The sequence below is a fragment of the Protomyctophum bolini genome, assembly GCF_963924005.1.
Source record: "Protomyctophum bolini genome assembly, chromosome: 18".
In the NCBI taxonomy this organism is placed as follows: Eukaryota; Metazoa; Chordata; class Actinopteri; order Myctophiformes; family Myctophidae; genus Protomyctophum; species Protomyctophum bolini.
In genome coordinates, this window is record NC_137879.1 from 10,217,802 (window position 1) to 10,241,566 (window position 23,765).

Sequence of the window (23,765 nt, forward strand, 5' to 3'; positions counted from 1 at the left end):
TGTCGTACACAGGACTCATCATCAGATATCATAGTTATAGTGTCACACCTGAGCTGGTTTTATTTGTTATTTTCTATTAAAAAGTCACTCAGCATAATGGAAGTTCTACGTCCAGCTCTTATTAATATACATGGCAGAATGTACAGGAGGAACCAGGTCAAAGAGGAACGCTATGAAGAGGAAGAAGATGATTTTTACGATGATCCTCCATTCGGCAAGTTTATTCTTTATTATTTATTTTGGATCCCCATTAGCTATAATGGCACACTGACTATGAAAAAGGAAACCATCATACCGTATATACTTAAAGAAAGTAAAATAAAGTAAAAAAGGGGAACACACGTCTTCAGCTATCTTCAAGGCTGGCCACAGCCCACATCATAGTGTTTATAAATAAAATAATATGCACTATGCTTGTATTTTGTCATGTTTAGAAAGTGAAGACCTTCCAGCAGAGGAAGCAGGCTGCGATAACAACCAAATTGAACAAACTGATAAAGGATTCAGATGTGCCATAGATGTCCCATGTGTTCTTTACAAGTGAGTTGTTGATAAAACACACCAATGTCAGTTGTATCCTGCTTAATATAGTAGTGGTTAATAATATTCAGCTGTCAGCAAGATACAGTGTATGTGACTTTAAAAAACTTTTAAAAACTTTCCTTTTCTTTGGTTCTTTATATAGATACATCATAGGAAAGAAAGGAGAGACACGTAAACGTCTGGAGATAGACACCAAGACAACCATCAACATACCAAAACAAGGCGAGGAGGGACAGATTGGTGAGCTTAAACCCTATATCAGTGGTTCCCAACCTGTGGACCCGCCGTAAGGGTATTGCAAGTGGGGCGGGCCCCCATTCACACACATACACATTCACACACTGATTGAGGAGGAAACCATGCAAGGCACCAACCTTCTCATTGGGAGCAATTAGGGCTTCAGTGTCTTCTAGCTCAAGGAGGACACCGGGATCGAACCGGGAACCTTCCAGTTCGCATGCGGCCTCCAGCCGCTCTACCTCCTGAGCCACTGCCGCCCCATTCATTCTACACTGAAGATAGAACCTGCTTTAAATTCTACACATTAATTATTAAAAGAGTCCTTCCCATAACAATACAGTATCGGAAAAGCTGCCGAATCCGATACTGCCTAAAATGCTGGTATCGGTATCGCTGAGTATGTCAGTCTATATAAATGCCATTCCCATATCACGGAATTTATCACAAGATGATATTTCATTTACAGTCATCGATTATTTAGTATTTTGAATGCTTCAGTTGATGTTGCACTACTGTTTTTTACTATAAAGGTGTACATAGTGTCCAAATGGAACCAAATGGACCCTTGCAGACTGCTGCGGGGGGGAAAAACAGGCTGCAAACACCTTTACTATTTCCGTTATTATATATTATTATTTTACTAACTTGTAGCTGCACATTAACAATATGAATGGAATTTGTATTTATTCCTAGATCAGTGGTTCTCAAATGTTTTAATTTGAAGGACTCTCACAACTTTGAGAGTGTTCAGATGCAAACAAATGGACCCAAAAGGGTCCATTTGGTTCCATTTGTACTGTACACTCTCAGACTAACAGACCTGTAAGGGTACATTTAGAAACCCTAAATGAACCTAGATAGTCCCTGGACCTCACTTTGAGAGCCTCTATTCTAGATTATTTTAAAATTACACGCTGGTATTGCATCGGTACTCTGCATTGGTAGTCTGTATCGTATTGGTTCGGTACTCTGTATCGAACCAATAAGCAAGTTATGGGTATCAGAATCGATATCGATTGATAAACATATCAATCGAACCAATACGCAAGTTATGGGTATCAGAATCGGTATCGGGAAGGAAAAAACTGGCACCGGTACATCTCTAAAAAAAGTTCCATCTCTTCCTTTCTGCCAGTGATCACTGGTTCCCAGAGAGCGGCGGTGTCCTCTGCTCTCACACGGGTCGAGGTCCTCATGGAGAGCTTCCGCAAGAAGCAGCCGTTCACTCACTTCCTGTCGTTCCCTCTCAATGCTGCTCGCGTCCAGGAAGGCTTTCTGAGGTTTAAAGAGGAGGTCCTGGAGCAGTGTTCCCAGGTAGACAGACAGTGGACTAGGGTTCATATCATTAATACATTTAATTGATTATTTATTTGTTTTTGAGGGGCACTAGTGTGAATATTTTATAATTGATAGTGCATAAATTACTAAAATAAAGAATTTTTAGCATGTCATTATAGATTCACAATTATTTTAATGAAATTTAAAAAATAGTGAAAATAACGCATAAGTGGTCAATTGATTATATGTAGATGCGCTTCTCTATAATTGTATTAATTAAAAAAGTTTGATTACTTACTAGAATTATCTTTAAGAAGATCCTCGATAGTTGCAATCCTACAGTGGACAATTTAATGATATCAAAGATTCAGAATCCTGATAATTAAATCAAAGAAAGTGGTCTGGAAGCTCTTTATTAAATATACGTTTCATCACGTACATGTCTAATGACAGAAATGTAGATTTAATAAAGAGCAAAACATTTTTTGCAAGTTCCAGACAGTGTGTGGGAAAACATTATCATAGATCTCTTTCTGAACATTTGCATTTTTTTTGTCCTACACACCTGTCACCAACCATTGAGGTGTGCATCGGCCTTCATCTAAAAAAAAGATATCAAAGATGACATTCATGAATAAGGGATACATTAAGTATTGCGTGTCCTCAATGCCGTGTGACGTATGCACCCGAAAACGGATCCCAACGGTTAACATTGTCGCCGTAACATATTGTTTGTCTCTACATACTGTAGGATCATGGAATAGAAGAAAGCATCTTTCAAAACCCTGCCAAGCTTCACCTGACAGTCGGCACCCTGGTCCTCTTAAGTGACACTGAAGTGACCAAAGCATGTGAACATCTCCAGGAGTGTCACAACTTCATCAGGTAGGCTTCAGTTCAGAGTTCAGACTGATAGTTCTGGCTTCAAGGCTGGTTGCAGACCTCGGAAGAGAGAGCATTTGTGGTCTGGTGCAAATGTTGGTATTTGGGAGTACAACCATTCCGCTAACAATGTAAGCAGACATTTCTTTGCCAATTCCATTAGCAAAAACAAGTTGTGATAGGATTAGGATACGTTTGCAGTTTGCACAGTGAACAGTGAACACAGTGAAATTATAAATATTTGATGCTCTGCAGTGGAGTTATGCTGAGAGCCCTCTGCTGGACAAATGAAGCTCCTACAATCTGCCTCTTTGGCTTTGCTTATCGGCCAAAATGTACGCCAACAGATAATCAGTTTTATTACAGTGCACTGTCAGCAATTAACCTTTTTGTGCTTGACATTTTTAAATCTGATTGATTATTATGTTTTAGCCATGTAGCACTCTGGGATTCCCTGTGAATGAAAAGTGCAAATGTAGTATTATTATTATTATAGTAAAGTGCCTTGAGACAAGTTGTTGTGATTTGTTACACAGCAATTTAACACAAAAAGACCTTCCGGAATTAAAAAAAAAAAGGTTTTAGGCCTGTTTTTAACAGAGTCCAGTGTCTAGGACTCGAAGACATGTTAAGCATTATACAGGGCAAAGAAAGACCCAATAGATAGATATCGGCCTTCCGGTAATATTGGCCAAGTCAATTGTAGTCTCAAGGCTGCCATTAAGTGGGGCGGGAGTGCCTCAGGGGTAGAGTGGCCGGTAGAGCAGCCGGATGGGAAACATGAGGTTCCCAGTTCGATCCCGGGCTCCCCGTGAGTTAGTGTTGAAGTGTCCTTGAGCAAGACTCTGTATGAACCCCTAATTGCTCCCGATGTGCATGTTGGTGCCCTGCATGGTTTCCCCCGCCATCGGTGTACTATGAACGGGTGAATGTAATGCACAATCTCTGAAAAGCGCTTTGGAAGAAAGTGCTATATAAATGCACCATTTAACATTAACCATGTGCGTTGCACTGTCTGTCGCCAGAGACCTCACAGAGGGAAAGCCTCTCCCTCTGGAGGTGACGGGTGTGGAATACATGAATGACGACCCTGCCTCGGTGGACGTTCTGTATGCCAAGGTCAACGCCAAGGACGGGACTGACAAGTAAGCAAGGCAACCCGATCCCGTACGAATTATGTAATGTATAAAGTTTGCCTCGACCTTTATTATTTCCGGCTCACGTCGTCTTCTGCCAAGTCTAGACACTACTATACTTACATTGATTTATTCTTACTGCAGTTGCATCACGCTCATTCATTCAGAGTGTGTGTGTGTGTGTGTGTGTGTGTGTGTGTGTGTGTGTGTGTGTGTGGGGCGTTATGTGTTCTCCCTACTGAAAGCATGTTGACTACTGTAGCCTGATTCATACCTAGGTGTGCGACGGTGGCGGTGCGCACCGTAAATATCTGATCCATAAGCTCACGATGTGTTAAGGTGTGGCGCGCTGTGAGCTTGTAGATCGTCCATTTTTTGTTGTTGTTGCGTGACACGACGCGTGACCAGGTATAAACCGGTACATTTTAATGTACTTTGCTTAAGTGCAATTCTGAGGTATTTGTACTTTACTTGAGTATTTCCAATACTTTTACTTCTACTCCACTATGTCTCAGATCCAAATATTGCCACTACATTGCCACTACATTATTTGAAAGCTTTAGTTACTTTGGACATTTGGATTATTATTAAAAAACGTACAGTAACCACTTCAGCCCTATATACATTTCAGCCAAATAGCCGATCTACAACCTCACAATGCGTCGTAATGCGACGCATTGTGAGCTTGTATATCGGCTAATTTCTAAATATTCTCAACATTTGAAAACTTTTAAATGTGACATTCTGCATAATGAGCACTTTATACATTTTGGTACGTTAACACAGAGGTTCCCAACCACTGGTACGTGTACCTGTGCTGGAACTCGGGGGAATATCCCACTGGTACGCGAGAAGGGAATCCCACGTTTTCCTGACCGTGAATCTATAGCTGTGCGTCACCAGGATCAATGATATGGTCATCGGTCAATGACAACGATATAACATTATGTTGTGATAGCAGCGGGTAGGCTACTTGAACCCAGTCGACTGTCTTCTGTGTTTGTGTATGTACAGTATATAGCAAGATACCATTTTTAGAAACCTTTGAATAAAATTGTGTACTTTATTCACCTCTGTGGCGGCGGTCACTCAGGGGTAGAGTGGCTGGATGGTAACCGCAAGGTTGCCTGTTCGAACCCGGGCTCCCCCAGGGTTAGTGTTGAAGTGTCCTTGAGCAAGACACTGAACCCCTGATGTGCTGGCTAGTACCCTGCATCGTTTCCGCCGCCATCGGTGTATGAATGTGTGTGTGTGAATGGGTGAATTGATGCACAATCTATGTAAAGCGCCTTGGATAATGGCGCTATATAAATGCACCATTTACCATTTACTGTGTGTGTTTCACCGTGCTCCAGGCTGCAGGTGGTGGCTGACCGGCTCGTAGAGCACTTTGTGTCTGCGGGGCAGATGGTCAGGGAATGGGACAGAGTCAAACTGCACGCCACCGTCATGAACACTCTGTTCAGGAAAGACTCTGCAGGTAAAATATTGAAATCCCCTTTTGGTGTTAGCATTATGTCATGCTTTAGTTTAGCTATTGAAAAATAGCAGATCTACAAGCTCATAGCACGCCACCGAGTCCGAGTGGCGCGCAACGAGCTTGTAGGTCTGCAATCTTTTTTTAAATCGAAGAACGACTGACACAGCTTTTTCTGAAAACTGTCAGACATTTTTAGAATCTGATCTCAGGTCAAAATGGGTTAAGGCCTGATGGGGTTGTCTTCTAAATCCTAACAGTTTTCCCGATTTCCCTGTTTTGCACAAATATTCACGACTTTTCACAAATAGTAGATCTATTTGTGAAAAGATAGAAGATCTATCTTCCATTTTTGAACAGCCAACCAATGTGCCATATCGCTAAAATGACACAGATGCTTTCCAGGTTAAGACGGTGCTACAAGTGGTTATTTAATCACTTGGCTGCAACCATCGAAAAAGAAAAACGTGTGGAACAGTTCAGAGCTAGTCTCAATAATGTCATAAAGTTTAAAGATAGATAGATACTGTACATAGAAAGAGCTGAGATGAAGCCACTGAGTGAGGAAGTGAAGTTGCGTAGATGGAAGATGATTGGACACATGCTACGACAGGTCACCACAACAATGACTGCAACATAGCATTGACACATGGGCACCAGAAGGGAAACGAAGGAAAGGAAGACCAAAGACCACCTGGAGGCGTACCGTTGAGAAAGAAAGACAAGAGGCAGGATGGAGGTCATGGACTGAAGTGAGGATGGCAGCAGCTGACCGTGAGAAGTGGAAGCGCTCTGCTCTTATGTGCCACAAGGCACGAAGTGGATAGGTAACAGGTAACGGATACATAGAGCCTGCACACCAGGATTGGTACAAAAATACTTTTATTTACCGGTGATAATTCTCATCTGATGGTGAATAAAATATTCAAGCTACCAGAACCCCTCCAAAAAAAACAAGTTTGCATGCTGTAATGTTGTTGATCTGTGCTCCTCTGATCACTGCTTGTTCTCTAAAATGTCGACTTCAACTGATCCAATTGGCCAATGTTCCCTTTATCATCTAATGGACATCCACTTGGAACTGTAGTGACAGGGGAGGGAGAAAAAGCACAACTACAACAACACATTCTAGAAGAGAGGCGTCAGGCAGCAGCAAAGCTCTCCCCCCTTTTTGCTCCCACAACTGTGTTGACGACGTGCACCGGACCGTGTGTTTTCCAACTCCTCTAACAATTGCTTCATTCACTTTGGCCATGGATCAGGTCCAGCCCTATGCTAGCTAGCCACCAACCAACCATGATGTTTGTTTGGTTTTGTTTTGCTTTACTGGGCTGCTCAGCTGCACAAAGGAGTGGCAGGTTGAGTGAGTGCTGACCGTGTTTACCAGGTCGGGAACAAGGACTGCTGTTTTTGTGTTGACTCAGTCTCCGTGTTGACCGGCTTGTTAAAAATATTTTTTCACAAATAAATAAAGCGATGCTGATGAGTCTGCCCTCCTCTCTGTTGAGTTTTGCCCTCATCTCTTTATGCCATGGCAACGAAGCATGTTTAACGCAATTATAACTGGGAAAGCATCTGTGTCACTTTAGATTTTATTGTCGGGCTATTAAAAAATAGCAGATCTACTTTGTGCCGTGATGTACATGTGCTTGTACAGCTGCTATTTTAGTGTTTAGTGTTTAAATGTGTTTTTTTAAATATATATAATTTAGCTTTATTTTTATTTTTACACAAAATTAATCGTCTCTTCTTGGGGTCCCAGCAAAAAAAACATTTTCAGATGGGGGTCCGTGTGGCCAAGTACATATCAATGTGTGCGTCCTTGACACAGACAAACTTTGAGAACAACTGATTTAGAAGGCATTTTGTAGAATATACGGTAGTCAATTGACCTCAGGTCTTAACGGTATAAGATATTAAGCCTGTCGGGCTAGCAGTTGTTTTTGTGTTTTTTTTAAGTTGTTCATTCAGCATATCCTTTACTCTGTGTTTTGTTTCTACACTTTTCCAGCTGAAGACAGGGGCGGACAAGGAAGACAAAACCGAGAGGCATTTGATGCCCGAAACGTATTAAAGGTCAGCCGCCGTGTCACACTCATGCCTGCTACTTCAAATATATATATCTTTTTTAATATATATAATCTTTATCCCACGATTTTGTAACCCATTTTTCACCCCTATGTCAATTATCTAATGTGATCCTGGGCTCTACACACCCTCCGCCAACCTAGTCCCCATATATGGGGCACATTGGGGAGAGCAACGGACTTGAACTCATGCTTCCTTCATGCCTGAGTGTCCAAGTTGCTCCTTTACACCTGACAGGGGGGAGTTTCCCTGGTTGGACGTAGCGTGTGGAAGGAACACGTTATTCCAACCAGTTCCTTTCCTCTCCATCAGGCGCCCCGGCTGGCAAATATTTCTGAATGACAACACCCAGATATTTCCTAACTTGTTGGCACTGTGGCCAGAACCAAAATGTCAATAATGACCACGTGAGATTTCTAGTTTAGTAGATCTCTCTTTAGCCAGTTGAAATATTTGAACTTTATTGAACTGTTCAAAATATGCCAGTTGAAATATTTGAACTGTATTGAACTGTTCAAAATATTTTTGGCACCAGTTTGAGGCCCATTTATAAAAAGGTTAAGTAGTTATGTTTGTATCTGGCAGTGAGACATGGCCAAAGCATTTCCGGGGTCCCCAGCCAAAGACATTGAGATCCCCTGCCTTAATTTCCGGGGGTCCCCAGCCAAAGACATTGAGATCCCCTGCCTTAGAGCATAGCATTACATACACCACCACATTGAGTGTATTTTTAAGTGACCCTGTTATTATGAACCATACCGCCCTCTTGTGGCCCCCAGCATGGGAATGAATGTTCCTCCTTCCCAGACAAAAATTGCACAGGGGTGAGATCAGATTCTAAAAATGTCTTCTACATCCTGACAGTTTTCTGAAAAAGCTATGTTTCTATGTCAGTCGTTTTTCAAAAATAGCAGACCTACAGATCTGCTTGTAGATCTGCTATTTTTCAATAGCTAAAGCATAACATAATGCTAATACCAAAAGGGGTTCCCGCCCCAAAATGGGCTAATCTTACTTTTGGCAGAAGACTCCACAGACCTATCGAAACATGAACGGGGAAAGCATCTGTGTCATTTTAGATTTGAGCTTGGGTCGTTTGCCAAATACAAGTAATGTTTGGGGTCCTTGGTGTGAAAGATATAGCATCATAGGTTTTTCATAAAGCTGTTAGGATTTAGAAGACATTTGGGTTAAATTGTAGGATTAGTATGTATGGGCGTTGGGGTGGCTCAGGGGTAAAGGCCTGCCCTCTTACCGTAGAGATCGGAGTTCAATAATGTCCTCATTGGTACCTTTTGGCTTGGCCCTGCAGTCACAAATAATGGTACAACGGTTAATCGAAGTTATCGATTATTAAAACAATTATCGATAATTAAATAACATTAATACTCAATCCCTATTTTCACACACACACACACACACACACACACACACACACACACACACACACGTTTTTGCAAGACACCATTGTGCACCAATTGGGGAGAGGGGGAGGAAAAGAAATCGCCTTGTTATCTTGTTTTGTTTGTTTTATCCTGTGATACTCATTATAGTCGACGTGACAAATTGTGCTGTAATTATTTCCAGCACAACATAAGAGAAGAGCACCTGCCAAATATCCAATTGTCAGTAACCATAGTAACTCCCTGTTTGTGAGCAAGTTTTTTTTTGTTTTTTTTTTTTTTACATTTTTCTTCATCGCCAACAATCTTGTTTGTGTGTAGAGAAGAACAAATCACTGGAGCTTGTCTTTCTTTCCACGAGGCTGACTCCAAAATATGCAGTTGTCATAATATGAATAACCCTTGTATGTTGATTATATGGAGGAGTCATCATCTTATGGTACCATATGACACTGTGTAGAGTTCAGTGATTCCAAACCTGTGGGGGGAAAGTCATGGTATTTTTATGGTCATGGTATGGGTTTTGAAGTAAAATTCTATATACTATGTTAGTGATTCTTAACCTGTACAGTAGGTCATTTTGGGGGGTGAAGTGTCAATTTAAGGAGTTTTAAGACTTTTTTTAAATACCTAAAGAAAGCAAAGAAAAATACCATTACTGCATCAAAAGTAATCATCAGACTATACTACTATAAAAACTAGTCAAACATTGGCTAAATTCTCAAAAAAGTGAAAGAGGTAAAAAAAAAAAAACAACCCCCGGCTGAAAAATCCCAATCCCCGGCTCGGTCCACTTCAGCTGCCCGGGAGGCAAACGCGTTTTGAGTCCAATGAGAGTTTGAAGTGGGCCCTGATCCTGATCCATGACAGGTTGGGAGCCGCCGGTGTTAGTGCCAGCCTGGCTCAGCCCTTTACAGCATGACACACCGTACGACAAAATGAGCAAGGTTTTGCAGTCGTGTTTAGATGTGGCCCCCCGTGGCATCTTGCCTTATAGGTTCAACGACTCTACACTGCAGGGTGCAGGCTTATGCAAAGCCTACTGCGTGACTTGTGTAGAGAGATGCCTGGTCAGAGCAGTTGAGACGAATAACAGTCCACACTAGTTATCCATGATGTATACTGTAAATTATGGATAAGGGGTCAGGACAGCAGGACAGCTAGGCCTTTTTCAGGGAGGGGTCAGAATAAATTATGGTCTCGTGTGTGTGTGCGCGCGCGCGTGTGTTCGTGCGTGCGCTTATAGCCTCAATGTACACATTTTTTATATTATACTGAGACTGATGATAGGTTATTGGTTTATCTATGATCAGCCTAGATCACTATTTCTATGCACTTGTGATGTATTACCCCGTGTTTTTCTTGCTTACTGCTGTAAATCGCTCTGGATTAAGAGCGTCTGCTAAATGCCTAAATTGTAAATTGATAAGAGAAATCTTGCTGTGTCATTGTAGAACTTTGGCGCCTATGAGTTCGGAGAGTTGGACCTGACTGCCGTCCAGCTGTCCCAGAGGTATTCAACGGACTGCACCGGCTACTACACGTCTGCTGGCAGCATCACACTCTCATGATCAGCATTTTACGATACGGTAAGAAAATAAAGCAGAGAATGTGCATTTAAATTTCCAGACCAAGATAGTGATGGTCTAAAATCGAAATTGTGTGTGTCCAGTAGGTGGCAGTATAGGGCAGTAAATACATGGAGAGGGATGTTAATATTGTTAAATGGCACCTCTCAGTATAATCAACTAAATGAAGGATGGTTGTGAGCGTAAATTGTTTCCGCTCACTGAGGAAACAGTGAGTTTATTCAACAGATAAAACACACACACACACACACACACACACACACACTCATTCTGAAATGCTCCATTTGATCGAGTTGGGTTCATCTTTTATTATGTAGAGAATTACCGGTAGTTTATTTATATATTTCTCCATGCTGTCCAAAGTGCTTTACATTGTGTTGTACATTCAGTCATTCACTCACACATTCACACAGACGGCAGAGGAAACTATTACAAGGTAGCAACCTGTTCAATTGGGGGAAAGAGTTGTACAGGATGCCGATAGCATTTCTATCTTCCCCATACATACCCATAACTTGCATACCTTGTACTTTAAAATCTTCCATTAATGGGGGGGGGGGGTTCCAAATGGAAATAGTACAGTAAGAGTATAAAACGGTAGTGAAACATCAACTGAAGCTTTCAAAATACAAAATAGATCCTGACTGTAAATTCGTCATGTGATAATTTACGTGTCATTGGAATGGCATTGACCAATGGCATTGACCAGTGGTTCCCAAACCAACCAGAGAAATGAGACGTTTTCCCCTGGACCCAAACTATTGAAAATATAGACTATCTACAATCAGAAAAAATATTATTATTATATCAAAAATCATGATTATTATTTTGTTGCTTTTTTGGGATTTTCTTATTTTTATGTTTTTAATAATAATAATAATTACAAGCTAAATGTAGGAAAACAGTGTTTGGGAAACGGTGGCATAGACTGAGCATATACTGAGAGAGTCAGAGAGTTGGTCGCTCTGTCACAGCCCAGATTCCTGCTCCGTCCGTGCCCTGTTCCGACCCCCTGCCCTCTGTCACAGCCCAGATTCCTGCTCCGTCCGTGCCCTGTTCCGACCCCCTGCCCAGATTCCTGCTCCGTCCGTGCCCTGTTCCGACCCCCTGCCCTCGCTCTGTCACAGCCCAGATTCCTGCTCCGTCCGTGCCCTGTTCCGACCCCCTGCCCTCGCTCTGTCACAGCCCAGATTCCTGCTCCGTCCGTGCCCTGTTCCGACCCCCTGCCCTCGCTCTGTCACAGCCCAGATTCCTGCTCCGTCCGTGCCCTGTTCCGACCCCCTGCCCTCGCCCAGGGGGATGCCCGCTGCTTGGCATGCACCAGGGCAATCGCAGGCTGGCCACGAGTTGCGCTGATTGGCTCCGATGGCCTTTTTTTTTTGTCAGCTCTGCCAAGCCTTGGACTTCTCACCAGACGTTTAATTGGTTGAGAGGGTGTCGTGCAAAAGCAGAGAAACTAGCCGAGCATGACTATTATTTCTGTGTGTGTGTGTGTGTGTGTGTGTGTGTGTGTGTGTGTGTGTGTGTGTGTGTGTGTGTGTGTGTGTGTGTGTGTGTGTGTGTGTGTGTGTGTGTGTGCGTGTGGCTCCAAGCAACATGCTTGTTAGTAGATCAGCGCTACTACACATCTAACATAATGGAACGGACACAGCAAGCATGCCAACATTTCAAGCCTGTAAACACACATACTGTGTGTGCGTGCGCACACACACACACACACACACACACACACACACACACACACACACACACACAGAGGATCATTTGCAAGCTGCTGAAGTCAGTTACAATTTACAATTAAGGCATTTAGCAGACGCTCTTAATCCATAGCGATTTACATTAAGCAAGAATAAAAAAACATGGCAATACATCATATACATTAAAAAAAGTACCGGTATTTATCATGAATCATACTACGTAAGCTAAGAACGCAACAGTGGAATATCTATATAATGAAAATATGCATATACTATATTGTGCGATAAAATGCTATTAGTGTACATAAAATGCTATCTAAGTTACATAATTAGATACATAGTTAGAGGGCACACTCTTGCTATTTTGTGTGGGACATGATTTAGGATGCACCAAACCAGGGGTTTCATTGTTAAACAATGAATAAATGAATGAATAAAAAACAAAACTGCGCAAACATTCTTTGAACATCACTATTTTTGCATGACACTGTTGTGTGCCAATGTGTAATTGAATCGTTGATTAATCAAAAAGTAATCGATAGAATTATAATCAATAGTAATAGTTGCAGCCCAACAGACAGATGTCCAATAATACATCTGCTCAAAACACACAAAGAAAACTTAAGTCAGTATATAGAGAGGAAATACTGTGGTAGTTTGAGGTTTATTCTGGATGAGATTTCAGGAGGAATGTCATGCTCTATTTAGATGTGTGTATGTACCACCCAATGTGTTTTTAATGCATAGTTAAAACGGCCTTGAACATTATGACACTCATTAAATTAAATGACATACTCTAGTCTTCATAGATATCTCTTGTTGCGCGGTACTGTGAAACTGACATGTTTTGCATTAAAACGTCTGGCTTTCCGAGGCTATAGTTTTGCATTGACGTAGTAGTGAAATGTTTGTTAAACTTGTGTTTGTGTTCAAGTATGTTCGCAGATGCTAGTCTCGCATCTGTTGTTTCTGTCCCCTTTATGCCTCTCTGAGGCATAATTAGTCTGTTCTCTGCTTCCTGCAGAGGGATGTTCCCACCCTGACCCCAGAGGATTCACCGTGCGCTCGTGTCCCCTTTCAGCGAGACATCGGCATTCGCTATACTCGCGTCTTTCATTGTCTTTTGAATTCATCCTTTTGGCAGCATCAACACAAGCGTTACATGTACGGGTCCGTTTGGTTCCATTTGTATGCTCTTTTTGAGCTGTCAATTGCATACAGTATAGTATACTGAAAGGCATGGAAGCCAATCGCTTCTTGGAATGTAATAAAACAATGGTTCCCAATCCATGTGGCCCATAGGGCCTATCTCTTATATATCTGTACCGTGAGGCGGCTTAATGTACAACTACATCCCCCAGCCATGATGTACAAGTACACCGCCTGGACCTGATGATGATAGTATTTTGCAGGGATCTCTACCCCTAACACAACACTTGATGCTGAGTGCATCAAGTGTATATATATATATATATATAGCCAGACCTCATCAAACCCTGTACACTCAAGACACTGCTCCGGCTGCCACACTTTGATCTCCATACTGTCTTACCGGTGATAATATTGTGTATTGAGATACTGCTTGAAAATAAATTGTGATATTATATTTTTGAGTGGCGCAACCACTCCCTTACGGAGCGATGTGTGTGGGTGCCTGCCTGGGTGGGTATGAGCACGAAAATAGCATGGTTGTTTTTCACCACCTGTGCGCAACCTAACGCACACACAAACACAAACACACACACGCACATATTAACTGTATATATGATGATTTCGGGTGTGCCAGTACAGTACAGTGACAGTACAGTATAGTAGAGGGACCCCCACATGGTAACTCTGTCATTTCTCAACCGTTTCGGACGAGGGGCGGAATCGGCCCGGCCCCTTGGGCGCGTTCCTGGGGGTCTGAATGTTCCGGGGACTCACATGGTAACTGTCTCATTTCTCTACCGTTTCGGACGTGGGGCGGCTCGCCAGAACCGGGCCGGCACCCTGGCCGTGGTCCTGTGGGTCTGGAACTTCCGGGGACCCCCCGTGGACCCCCACACGGAGTTGCACCACTCACTTCACACGGTTGTGATTTTCCATATCGGGGCACTCCTACAGTATGTGCTACGTCCCCTGTACCACAACAAGTGCCATTTGTAGCATTCTTGGGCATACACCATTTCCTCCTGTGCTGTGTGAGCATCCATGTCATTCAGCAGCACTGACTCCACTTTACAAAACAGCCGCCTGTTGAGGTCTTCTCCCATGTCAGATTTCTATACTCTCCATTCCATGCAGGGCATTCCAGGCCAGTATCTCTGCAGTTCAATTATCCTCGCAGGCATTCCAAAGCTGATCGGGTCTTGAGGGGGAGTGTGAGTCACAGGCTAAAATGTTTCATCCGATGGGCTGGAAGGAAGGTAGTTGACATCGTGGAGGTCATATTTACCAGGGCAGTGTTGTAGAATGTGTTGCCTGGAGAGGCGGCTAGCCTATGCAGTGTTATATTTCCCTAGGTGATAAGACATGCACCCCCACGCGCGGTGCCGTTGACATTTCTGCTTTGTTCTGTGTAGGGACAAAAAGTGATTGAAACGGTGGGGATTTTCTTTTGAGAGAAGCGCCATGTAAAACTGTCACCTTGAAATTACTGCTTACTATTTGTTTGTCGTTTCATTTAAAAATATATATTTTTGGGGGGAGGGGAAAATCTTTTGAAATAATATTGTTTTAGGAAAATAAATGGGATTTTTACTCGAGTCGTGACCTCTAAGAGTTATTCCGTGACCCATAAATGGGTCCCGACCCACAGTTTAGGAAACGGTACTGTACTGTATCTGTGACGTATGATGCAATATTTGGGCACGGTTTCAGTCAGTTTCCAGCTCTTTTGACTTTCATTATAAATTCCAGTTCAAATATGATCATTTTGGGGGGTCAATCACGGCCTGAAAAGGTTGAGAACCACGGATCTAATTGAGTATATACTTGGGTTTAAGTGGTTAAAAAGAATATCCACCACCGTTCAAAACTGATATTTTCCTCATCGTTTGCCTTGAAAATCATGTTATTTGATAATTATCATTAGCATATTTAATTTCATGCCCATTTTCAAAATTGTACTTTTATCTCCAAAGCTGCTTGCTTTGGAAATGTGTCTCGCTTTCTCTCTCTTATCAATGTATTTTCTTTTTTTTTTTGCAAATTGATATTCAAAACCCACACCATCCAGTTTTCCATGGTTTGGAACTTGGAAACGTGTGGTGTGTGAATGGGCAGATATACGTGCGAACAAGCGACAAGATGCCGCCTTTAGCAGGCGTCTCTTCTGGGTTTTTAAACAGCTGGTGGATGGAAATGACGCTCGCGTCGGCAAATCGCTTCAGTTTTTTTGCCGACGCGTCAAGTTGCAGCCGAGCGCCAGCGTAATTTCCATCCACCAGCTGTTTAACGGAGCTGCACACACTGTGCATTATGGGCTATGGACCCCCATAACCGCGTAATATAAATGGTCCCGTACTGGTCCATTTTGTTCCATTTGTACGCCCTCAGTGTTATGACAGCGGAGATATTTTCCATGTTTGGGATTTCAATAATTGGGTACTTATCAGTACAGTTGAGGAGAAAAGGGGCCACTTAGGCGAACGGGTGCGTAGCATACTTGAAAGCTACACATTAAGTTATTACTATTACAGTAGGCCTATATAGATAGATGAAGGACAGGAGGAGACAGGAATGTTATACAAGCTAAACTAGTTTTCTTTTGCCTGTCAACGTAGCTTAGTTGTGGTTCAATTAAGGTGCGGTGCTCTAGTCTACAGAAAGTATGCATGATGCTGGAACAATATAATTACCTGAGAGTCAAAACAGATATATATATAGTGTTTAATGAAGGGCATGGCATGATTTAAAGGAATGCAGTGTCACAATAGTTTGACGCCAAGGTGCCCAACCCTGATCGGAGGTGAGGAGGAGGCACCTGTGGATCGAGGTTCTCCATGCATTATGCTTGTTAAGTGTTATTATAATATTAGTTGTTGTTATTTTTGGACACTTTGAAACACTTTCTCTCAACTGAAATTAGATTTCCTTGTCCAGTTCTGCCCTCCTTTGCCTTGGTGGTCCTTCTCAACAGATCATGACAGGCCTTGACATGTCTTTTCCACTGTGGTCCCATACCGTTGAGTTGACCTCCTCCTGCAATATATTAATTAGCATGTCATCCTGACACTTTATTTAAAAAAAACAACTAACACATTTAATAACAATGTGAATATTAAAAAAATAAGAAATTATGGACAATATTTTGTACAAAATAGAAAAAAGGGCCATGGACAAGTCTTGCCACCTTATTTTCTTCTTCTTTTTTCCATGTTCAGACATATTGATGACCCCTGATCTGCATATACAAACAACGTTCACTGGAGCATTGGAACCCCTGTTTTGTTTTTGGTGCTTGTGTTGTTGTGGAGAATTTGCTACACTGTATATTAGACCCCAGTAGTGTCATTGCTGAACATTGGTATCTGGAATGTGATGCTGGCATGCTGCTGCTGCAGGGTGAACTATGGGTAGCATATATGGATGCCTTTTAGGCCCTCCACCCAAAATGATCAGATGATCGGGAGTGAGGTTGCCGTTCTGATTGTAATGGGAAGTGCATTCCATAGTTTTCCATAGTTTGGGACGTGTGGAGCGTTGTCCCGGCGTTTTAGTGAAATTCATGCAAGAGAAGTTCCTCATTTAAGAAGATGAACAGCTAGAGTCAACCATGGAGTCAACATAGCAGACTAGTTATGGAAACATTTGATAGCTACAGTAGCTAACATTAGCTAAATGAAATTAGCATCTTCCTAAGTTAGTTAGCTAGCAAGCCTTAGCTTAATGAAAGTAGCACTTGCCAATGAAATTGAATGCTGCCCTCAACACATTCCAAGGCATATGTCACATCTGCGTTTTGCCCACCAACCTATAAAAAGAATGAACCTGACAGAAATCGCACACATCTAACACTGTGCTGTCATTCCGGCAGGCTCGCCTGATAACCATAGTGTCAGGTTGTCCTTTTAACAGGCATGAATAATAAGATTGTTTGCTTTCTTAGGAGGCTGTTGGCAGACTTAAAATGAGGAGAGCGAGAGATATGCCGGTATACAAATGCCCCCCTTTCAAGCAGATTCCCAGTGAATCTTAACTGGATATCATTAGCGCTGAAATATGACAGCACACCTTCCTCTGGATCGGCAGTGTTCCATTATGTTTGACGCGACGCTCGAGTTGAGTGCCAATGGCGCTTGCGTTCCACACTAATCACTGTCTTCTGCTAATGGGCGCGAAAAGGGGCCCTTAGTTGATGGACACCTGAGTCTGGAGGATTTGAAATGTCTGGATGCTCGGTGTGGCTTCCCTACCGGAAGCGAAGCAGCCCTGGTGTTCCCTGCAGCAGTCTTTTTATCATTCAGAGTGCTGAGTGCGGAGACTACCTGCAGCTGTCAATGTGTGTTTACCACCAGTTCCATCCACATATGAGGAGAGAGGGAGAGCCACAGACATTCTGTGTTGTTTGAACAGTAGCTTGTCAGCCGGGAAGCGCTGGCTTTGTGGTTGTTGTATATTCTGCGGAATTGAATAGGTGATGAAAACGTGGTGGACACTCAACACAGACTTTTCTCATAGGGCGCGGTCACGAAGAATTCACGGATACTGTTAAGGGTGCCTGTAAGTTCCATAAAAGGGAAACATTTGGAAAAGATTTGGTGAATGTTCCACCTATTTTGTGAGCTTGTAGAAAATAGTCGATCTGCAAGCTTGCCTATTTTCATTGAACGGATTTTGTGTAGGTGGAAAAAAGATGGGGGGCCAAATACAGACCCCTGGGGGACCGCGATCAACAGAGTACATAGGGTTTCAGTGGTTGAAAGTGAAGCTGAAACTACAGAAAAGTATGTATTTGCTCTAGGAAGATTAATATCTCTCTTCTCAACCGGCAGCTCTTACAATCGGTCATGTCGTATCTTATCAGCTTCAGTCTTTTAATGTACATCGAGGGAATTTGTCACTCACTTCATTCATCTCTTGCCATCACCCACTGCTGTGTCGTGCAAGTGTAGAATCCCTGTATAGCTTGCTGTAGTTAATTGTATTGGCAGGATGAGGCTGATTTTTGTTTAGTTTTTTCTGCAGTGGATCATGCAGTAGATAAAATGGTAAAATAAATCATCCACTGGGACAGACATTGTGTGAGTTTGAAATATCAGTCACGTTCTTCTGTCTATTGTTCACTTTTAATTTAAGAGGTACTGCAAAACTCTGGCATCCTGGATGTGGCTGCCCGCCGTGCACTACAAAACAGACTGCTCTCCTGCACTTTAAATAGCGGTGCGACCCAGTTTGAACCCAGATGAATTAAATCTATTCACGTTTTTGTTTTGTTTTTTTACAGAGTCAACTCAATTTAAAGGGATTGTTATGTGCTTTCTTTTTAGTTTTTTTTATGTTTGGAAGTTTACTGAGAAATGTCCACTGAAAGCTTTTCAGCATTTTGTATCAATATTAGTGGAAACAAATGGAATCGGCCTGCCAGTAAAAAAGAAAAAAACAGTTACTGGCTAGTTGATTTCATTTGTGCTTTGTTTACTTTCCATGTATATCAGCGGTAGGGCCCTTGAGCTAACACTGCTTTGTGAAAAAGCAATTATAGACTTATTGCTGTTGTTATGAAACAATTAGTTTGAGAGTTGGCTCCTTAGGAAATGAAACGTATTAATAATTACAGCGGATAGTGCACTTTGCTTTGTTTATTTTCCTATGCAGACTTTTGTTGTAAACCGGTACAATACACAGTTATAAAACAGACTGACAAAAGAAAGCTGAAATAAATGTAAATGCCTTCATTATCCATTCTCTGTGTAGCCCTTGAAACGGGATTTCCACACCAGTGGTGGAAACTAGCTAAGTACATGTATTCAAGTACTGTACTTAAGTACAATTTTGAGGTATTTTATTTTTTACTTTACTGGCCTATTTCCAATTTTCAATACTTTTACTTCTACTCCACTACATCTGAGAGGCTGATATTATACATAATACATTTCGGCCATTTGAAAATAGCCGATCTACCGATCTGCTATTCTCAAAAGATTTTTTATACATTTTCTACATTAATTGATAGTTGTGAAATGGGACATTATATGTAATGAGTACTTTCTACTTTTTATACTTTACGTGCATTTTGATGCCAATACATTTGTACATTTGTTACAAGTAGAAGAAAACGGGATCCCGCACACGGTCTTCACTTACAGCATTTTATTGAGCAACGTTTCGGTCACTCAGACCAAGTCGTACTTGTAAGCATTTCTGCATTGCAGTATTGATACTTTTGAGTAAAAAAACAAATGTGAGTTGGTGCAGAGTGGAACACGTATGTCGAGCCTCGGTTATAGCCGCATGACAAATAATTAAGATTACTGCTGATTATCTTTGTGTCATGTAGGTCACACACAGACGAATTCCACTGCGACAAGATGGGAAGTGTTCAGCCAGGCCTGGCCTGCTGCATGGCTGCTGGCGAGAGGCGGAGGAACTCTGTGTTCCTCCATTCTTGACCACAGTCCATATGGGCCACCGGGTGCTGCTGGCTAGTACATCATGGAGGGTGTTAATCACTTCAACCACCACCACCGCTCGCACAAAGTCTTCATCGAGTTGTTTATCCCAGACATGTACGGTATGCATATTTGCCTGAACATGAAATGGAGAAAAACATAATGTAATGTTTTGGGTTGTAATTTCTCCCTCTTGGGTATCGTGAGATGCTGTATTATTATTATTATTTTTTTTACAGGCTGTTGCCAAAATAAACAACAGACTGCAAACCACCTATGTTAGGCATGTCTATAATTACCTGTTGTAAACAAGGAATTTCTAAAGCTGTTCTTAAGCGAGGTATTGTGTCATGTGGCAATATGCTCAGCTGGGATAAAGAACAAAAGGCTGCATCTGGGCTTTACGGGACGCGTGGTGCATATTGTCAGACAGGACAGGATTTGCTGGTGTTCTGCAGATGGCATTTATTTATTTATAGATAAGCAATTCTGCAATCTGAGAACCCGTCGGCAAATAAAGGAAAAACAGTGCCGTCTTTTACTTTTAATTTGACGGAGTCAACAGTCTGTCGTGACACTAGCAATTCGGTAATAATGCAATGTGTGCAGTCTTTGTGTTATTCAAATCAAAGGCCCCTCCCTTCAACTTATTTTATGCAAACTTGAAGCCAAGCACTCCCTATTCTGGCGACGAGTATTTGATGAAAATTGCCCATCTACCGTACAAGCTCACAGAGCGTTGCGATGAGTTGTGTGTGCTGAGCACACGACGCCTCGTAGCGCTTTGTGAGCATGTAGATCGGCAATTTTGGTCTACTCTAGACTAGAGCAAACAAGAGGAGTAGTTGGTTTTTCCTCTGCGTCAAAAACTCATTTCACAGCTAAAGTTTGAGGCATAAAATTATCAATGCAGCAACAGAACCCTGATTCATATTTGATCAGCACTGCCTAGTTTGATGGTTTGACCCGAGTTTCGTGAGCCTGCCGTGTTGTGCTGGAGCTGGACGGACCTCATTTGCATGAAGTTGAGGGCGAGTTGTGATTATGCAAATTAAGATGCAGACGTTGGCCCGTCAAATCGCAGTGCTGTATGCACTATGCACCATGCACCACTCACTGGGCTGGATCGCCCCTGCTCTGTGCTCTCCATAGAAGATGGAAGAGATCCGCTGACTTGACATCGGCCAACAGATCCAATGTGTCTGCACCATGATGGATAACGATCACAAATGTCATTTATTTTTGAGCAGTGCACACCGCTCCAATGCCTGGCTTTGTGTGTCCCTATGTGTGTGTGTTTGAGGTATGAACAGTAAAAAAAAAATAGTTCTATCCGATCTACATCTACACGTTGTGAACTTTGACAAAAAATGGCAAATAAGTTTAGGGATAAGGTTTAATGGGTGGCGCAAGATCTAGCCCCAGTGTGTGTGTGTGTGTGTACGTACGTCTGTCATCCCCATAACTCGAGAACCGTTCGCCCGACCGACTTCAAATTGTTCCACACCCCCACAGGGAGTCCAGTGCCCGGTGTTGAGCCCGTCGGATAGCCGGTTTCCAGAACCAGCACAAAAGCCTCTGCCGTGGCTCTGGACCCCTGATCACTGCTATATCTCCATATATGGAGTTGGCCTGTTCTGACATCAAAATTATGTTCTAACATCACAATGATTTTCTGACCTCTGCATAGACTCTATATTTGGGCATACAAGGGACACAGACATAATGTGGGTGGGGCATTCATTTCCAACTTGCATTGTTCCAAGTGAGCCAGTGCCCAAAGCGCACCGCTCTAGTAACTATAACGATAAAAGTATAACTAACGATAAAACTGTACTGTGCAGTACAGTAACTATCACTATAAAAGTATAGTTGCACCGCTCAGTTCACACGGGTGTGATTTCCATTTGAATTAGGGTTTGAATTGAATTGTCTCTGACAATTGAATTACATTATGGGGAAGTGGTATTTCCCCATATATTTGAGCTTTTACAGGAAACCATGATCATATGCAAGGGTATTTTCCAATGCTACTCACTTCAAGGGAAAGGCTTGCTTGGCTCAAGGACAGTCTGGAATAGTTCAGGAATATACTGGGTGCAGACTCAGATAATATGTAGAAAGGAATATAAAATCCACACTCTGTATAGTGTATACATAGTAGTCTCATGGGATCAGAACGGCATGATGCATATCACAAATGTAATTTCTTTCATTTGAATTAAGGTTTAAATTGAATTGTGTCTGAAAATTGAATTATATTATGGGGAAGTGGTAATGAAATGTCTTGATAAAGGTGTCATGTTACTATTTCCCAAGGTCTTTGCAATAGGAATACTCACATTTGAGCATTTACAGGAAACCATCCATGATCATGCAAGGCTATTTTCCACTGCTGCCACAAGGATACATGGATCAAACATTACTATGTGCTAGTTGGTGTTGACCTCTACGAGACCTTGACAACTCCCTACCTGTAAGCTATCAAACAGTACAAACCCATCAGGGCAATCTTTATGATTTGCTGTCTGTATCATTGTGTTAGTCACCAGAAATAGGCTTACCCTGGCTCCTTTGGTCTCCTATGTGAGGAGGGCCATTGTCTTTCCACTTCAGATATTGATGGATTAGAAGAGCCAGCCTTGGGCTCACAGGAGCTTTCTTCGCTGAGAGAGGTTATCTGTGGGAGTCCAGTCCGTAGGAACTGATAGCCTAGTTCTATCTAGCCAATAAACCCTCGTCAAAGCCTCTATCTGACAACAAGCCAAAACTCTTTTCACCCCCCAGTTATTTCGATTCTTACAAGTGTGGCATTCTCTTGGGAGAATGCCTTTTCCTGACGCTCGGGGGGGATGGGGATGTCAACAGTGTTTTTTTTAGTCCTAAAACAATTATTTTAAGCCCCCAAACGGAGCAGAGATTAATATGAGGTTAATATGCCTTTGAGAAACCCCGGGCCAACTTCATCATCGTCGCCATTAGCGTGCCGCTGTAACAGTAACGGTACATCCATCCTGATCGGGACGTGAATAATGACGACCTCCCCTAATGAATACATCATGTCCGGGCCAATGGCGGGTTGATGCGCACAGCTGGCTGCCTCCGCGGGACGCTGATCTCCCTCTGCCCTTGCTTCCCCCAATCCCAGAATTCTGCAGATTCAGGAGATGCGTGGCTGCGTCTGCCACATGTTTTGATGACACCGACAGTTGGCTGGGGCCAGCAGCAACACAGGGAAAGTGATGCTGTGGTGGTGTGTCCCCATGGCACAAACATTGCTAAGCGTAAACCAGTGGTTCTCAAAGTGCCCCAGGGGTACCTGGCTCGAGGAATGTGGTTCCCATGGGGGGGGGGGGGGGGGGGACTATGATTTATAGTTTGGGAACCAAATGGACCCTTAAAAAGTCTGTATAACTCTGTGGACCTAATAATGCATAACAAACTGGGGGTCCTTGAAATTATAAGTTTGACAATAAATTAACCCCACTGGCTTAAACCCAAATGAATCATCTGAGCACATAAGTTATAACTTATAATGGCAGGCATCACATTTTCAATGTCAAGAAAGACAAATATAACTAAAAGCTGATTGAGTGGCACAGATTTATGTTATTGATACATTAGATTCACAATGCCCTCCTCCCCCTCCCATCTCCTCTCTCCCTCTGCCTCCCCCCCCTCTCTTCTCTCCCTCCCTCCTCCCCTGGCTTCGCTCCATCTCTCTATCTCTCTCTCTCGCTCTCTATCTCTCCTCGCTCTTATTCTTATTCAATAGACTGCTCGCTCTCAGCCAAGCACCGCGGTGAGAGAGAGAGAGAGAGAGAGACATTCGAGGTA

General features: G+C 42.5%; 1 protein-coding gene across 2 annotated transcripts; it reads left to right on the forward strand.

Annotated features, from left to right (window-relative positions):
* On the forward strand, window positions 1-23,765 carry ascc1 (activating signal cointegrator 1 complex subunit 1). Of its 2 annotated transcripts, XR_013965789.1 has the most exons (11): window positions 1-218; window positions 439-540; window positions 686-783; window positions 1,919-2,097; window positions 2,813-2,946; window positions 3,969-4,088; window positions 5,435-5,559; window positions 7,568-7,632; window positions 10,502-10,636; window positions 19,817-20,045; window positions 23,704-23,765. XR_013965789.1 is itself a non-coding variant. In XM_080789622.1 (10 exons), the coding sequence occupies exons 1-9, from the start codon at window positions 97-99 to the stop codon at window positions 10,616-10,618; spliced, it is 1,062 nt and encodes a 353-aa protein (XP_080645748.1). In that variant the 5' UTR covers window positions 1-96; the 3' UTR covers window positions 10,619-10,636; window positions 19,817-20,179. The 2 variants fall into 2 exon arrangements, 1 of the variants encoding a protein (XP_080645748.1); XM_080789622.1 differs by lacking the exon at window positions 23,704-23,765 and having other exon boundaries at window positions 19,817-20,179.

What these genes read in the sequence shown, in the direction of transcription:
- ascc1 (XM_080789622.1), top strand. Translation starts at nt 97, where the DNA reads ATGGAAGTTCTACGTCCAGCTCTTATTAATATACATGGCAGAATGTAC. An exon ending in GATGATCCTCCATTCGGCAA is followed by an intron (nt 219 to 438) that starts GTTTATTCTTTA and finishes ATGTTTAGAAAG; the next exon opens with TGAAGACCTTCCAGCAGAGG. An exon ending in GTTCAGGAAAGACTCTGCAG is followed by an intron (nt 5,560 to 7,567) that starts GTAAAATATTGA and finishes ACACTTTTCCAG; the next exon opens with CTGAAGACAGGGGCGGACAA.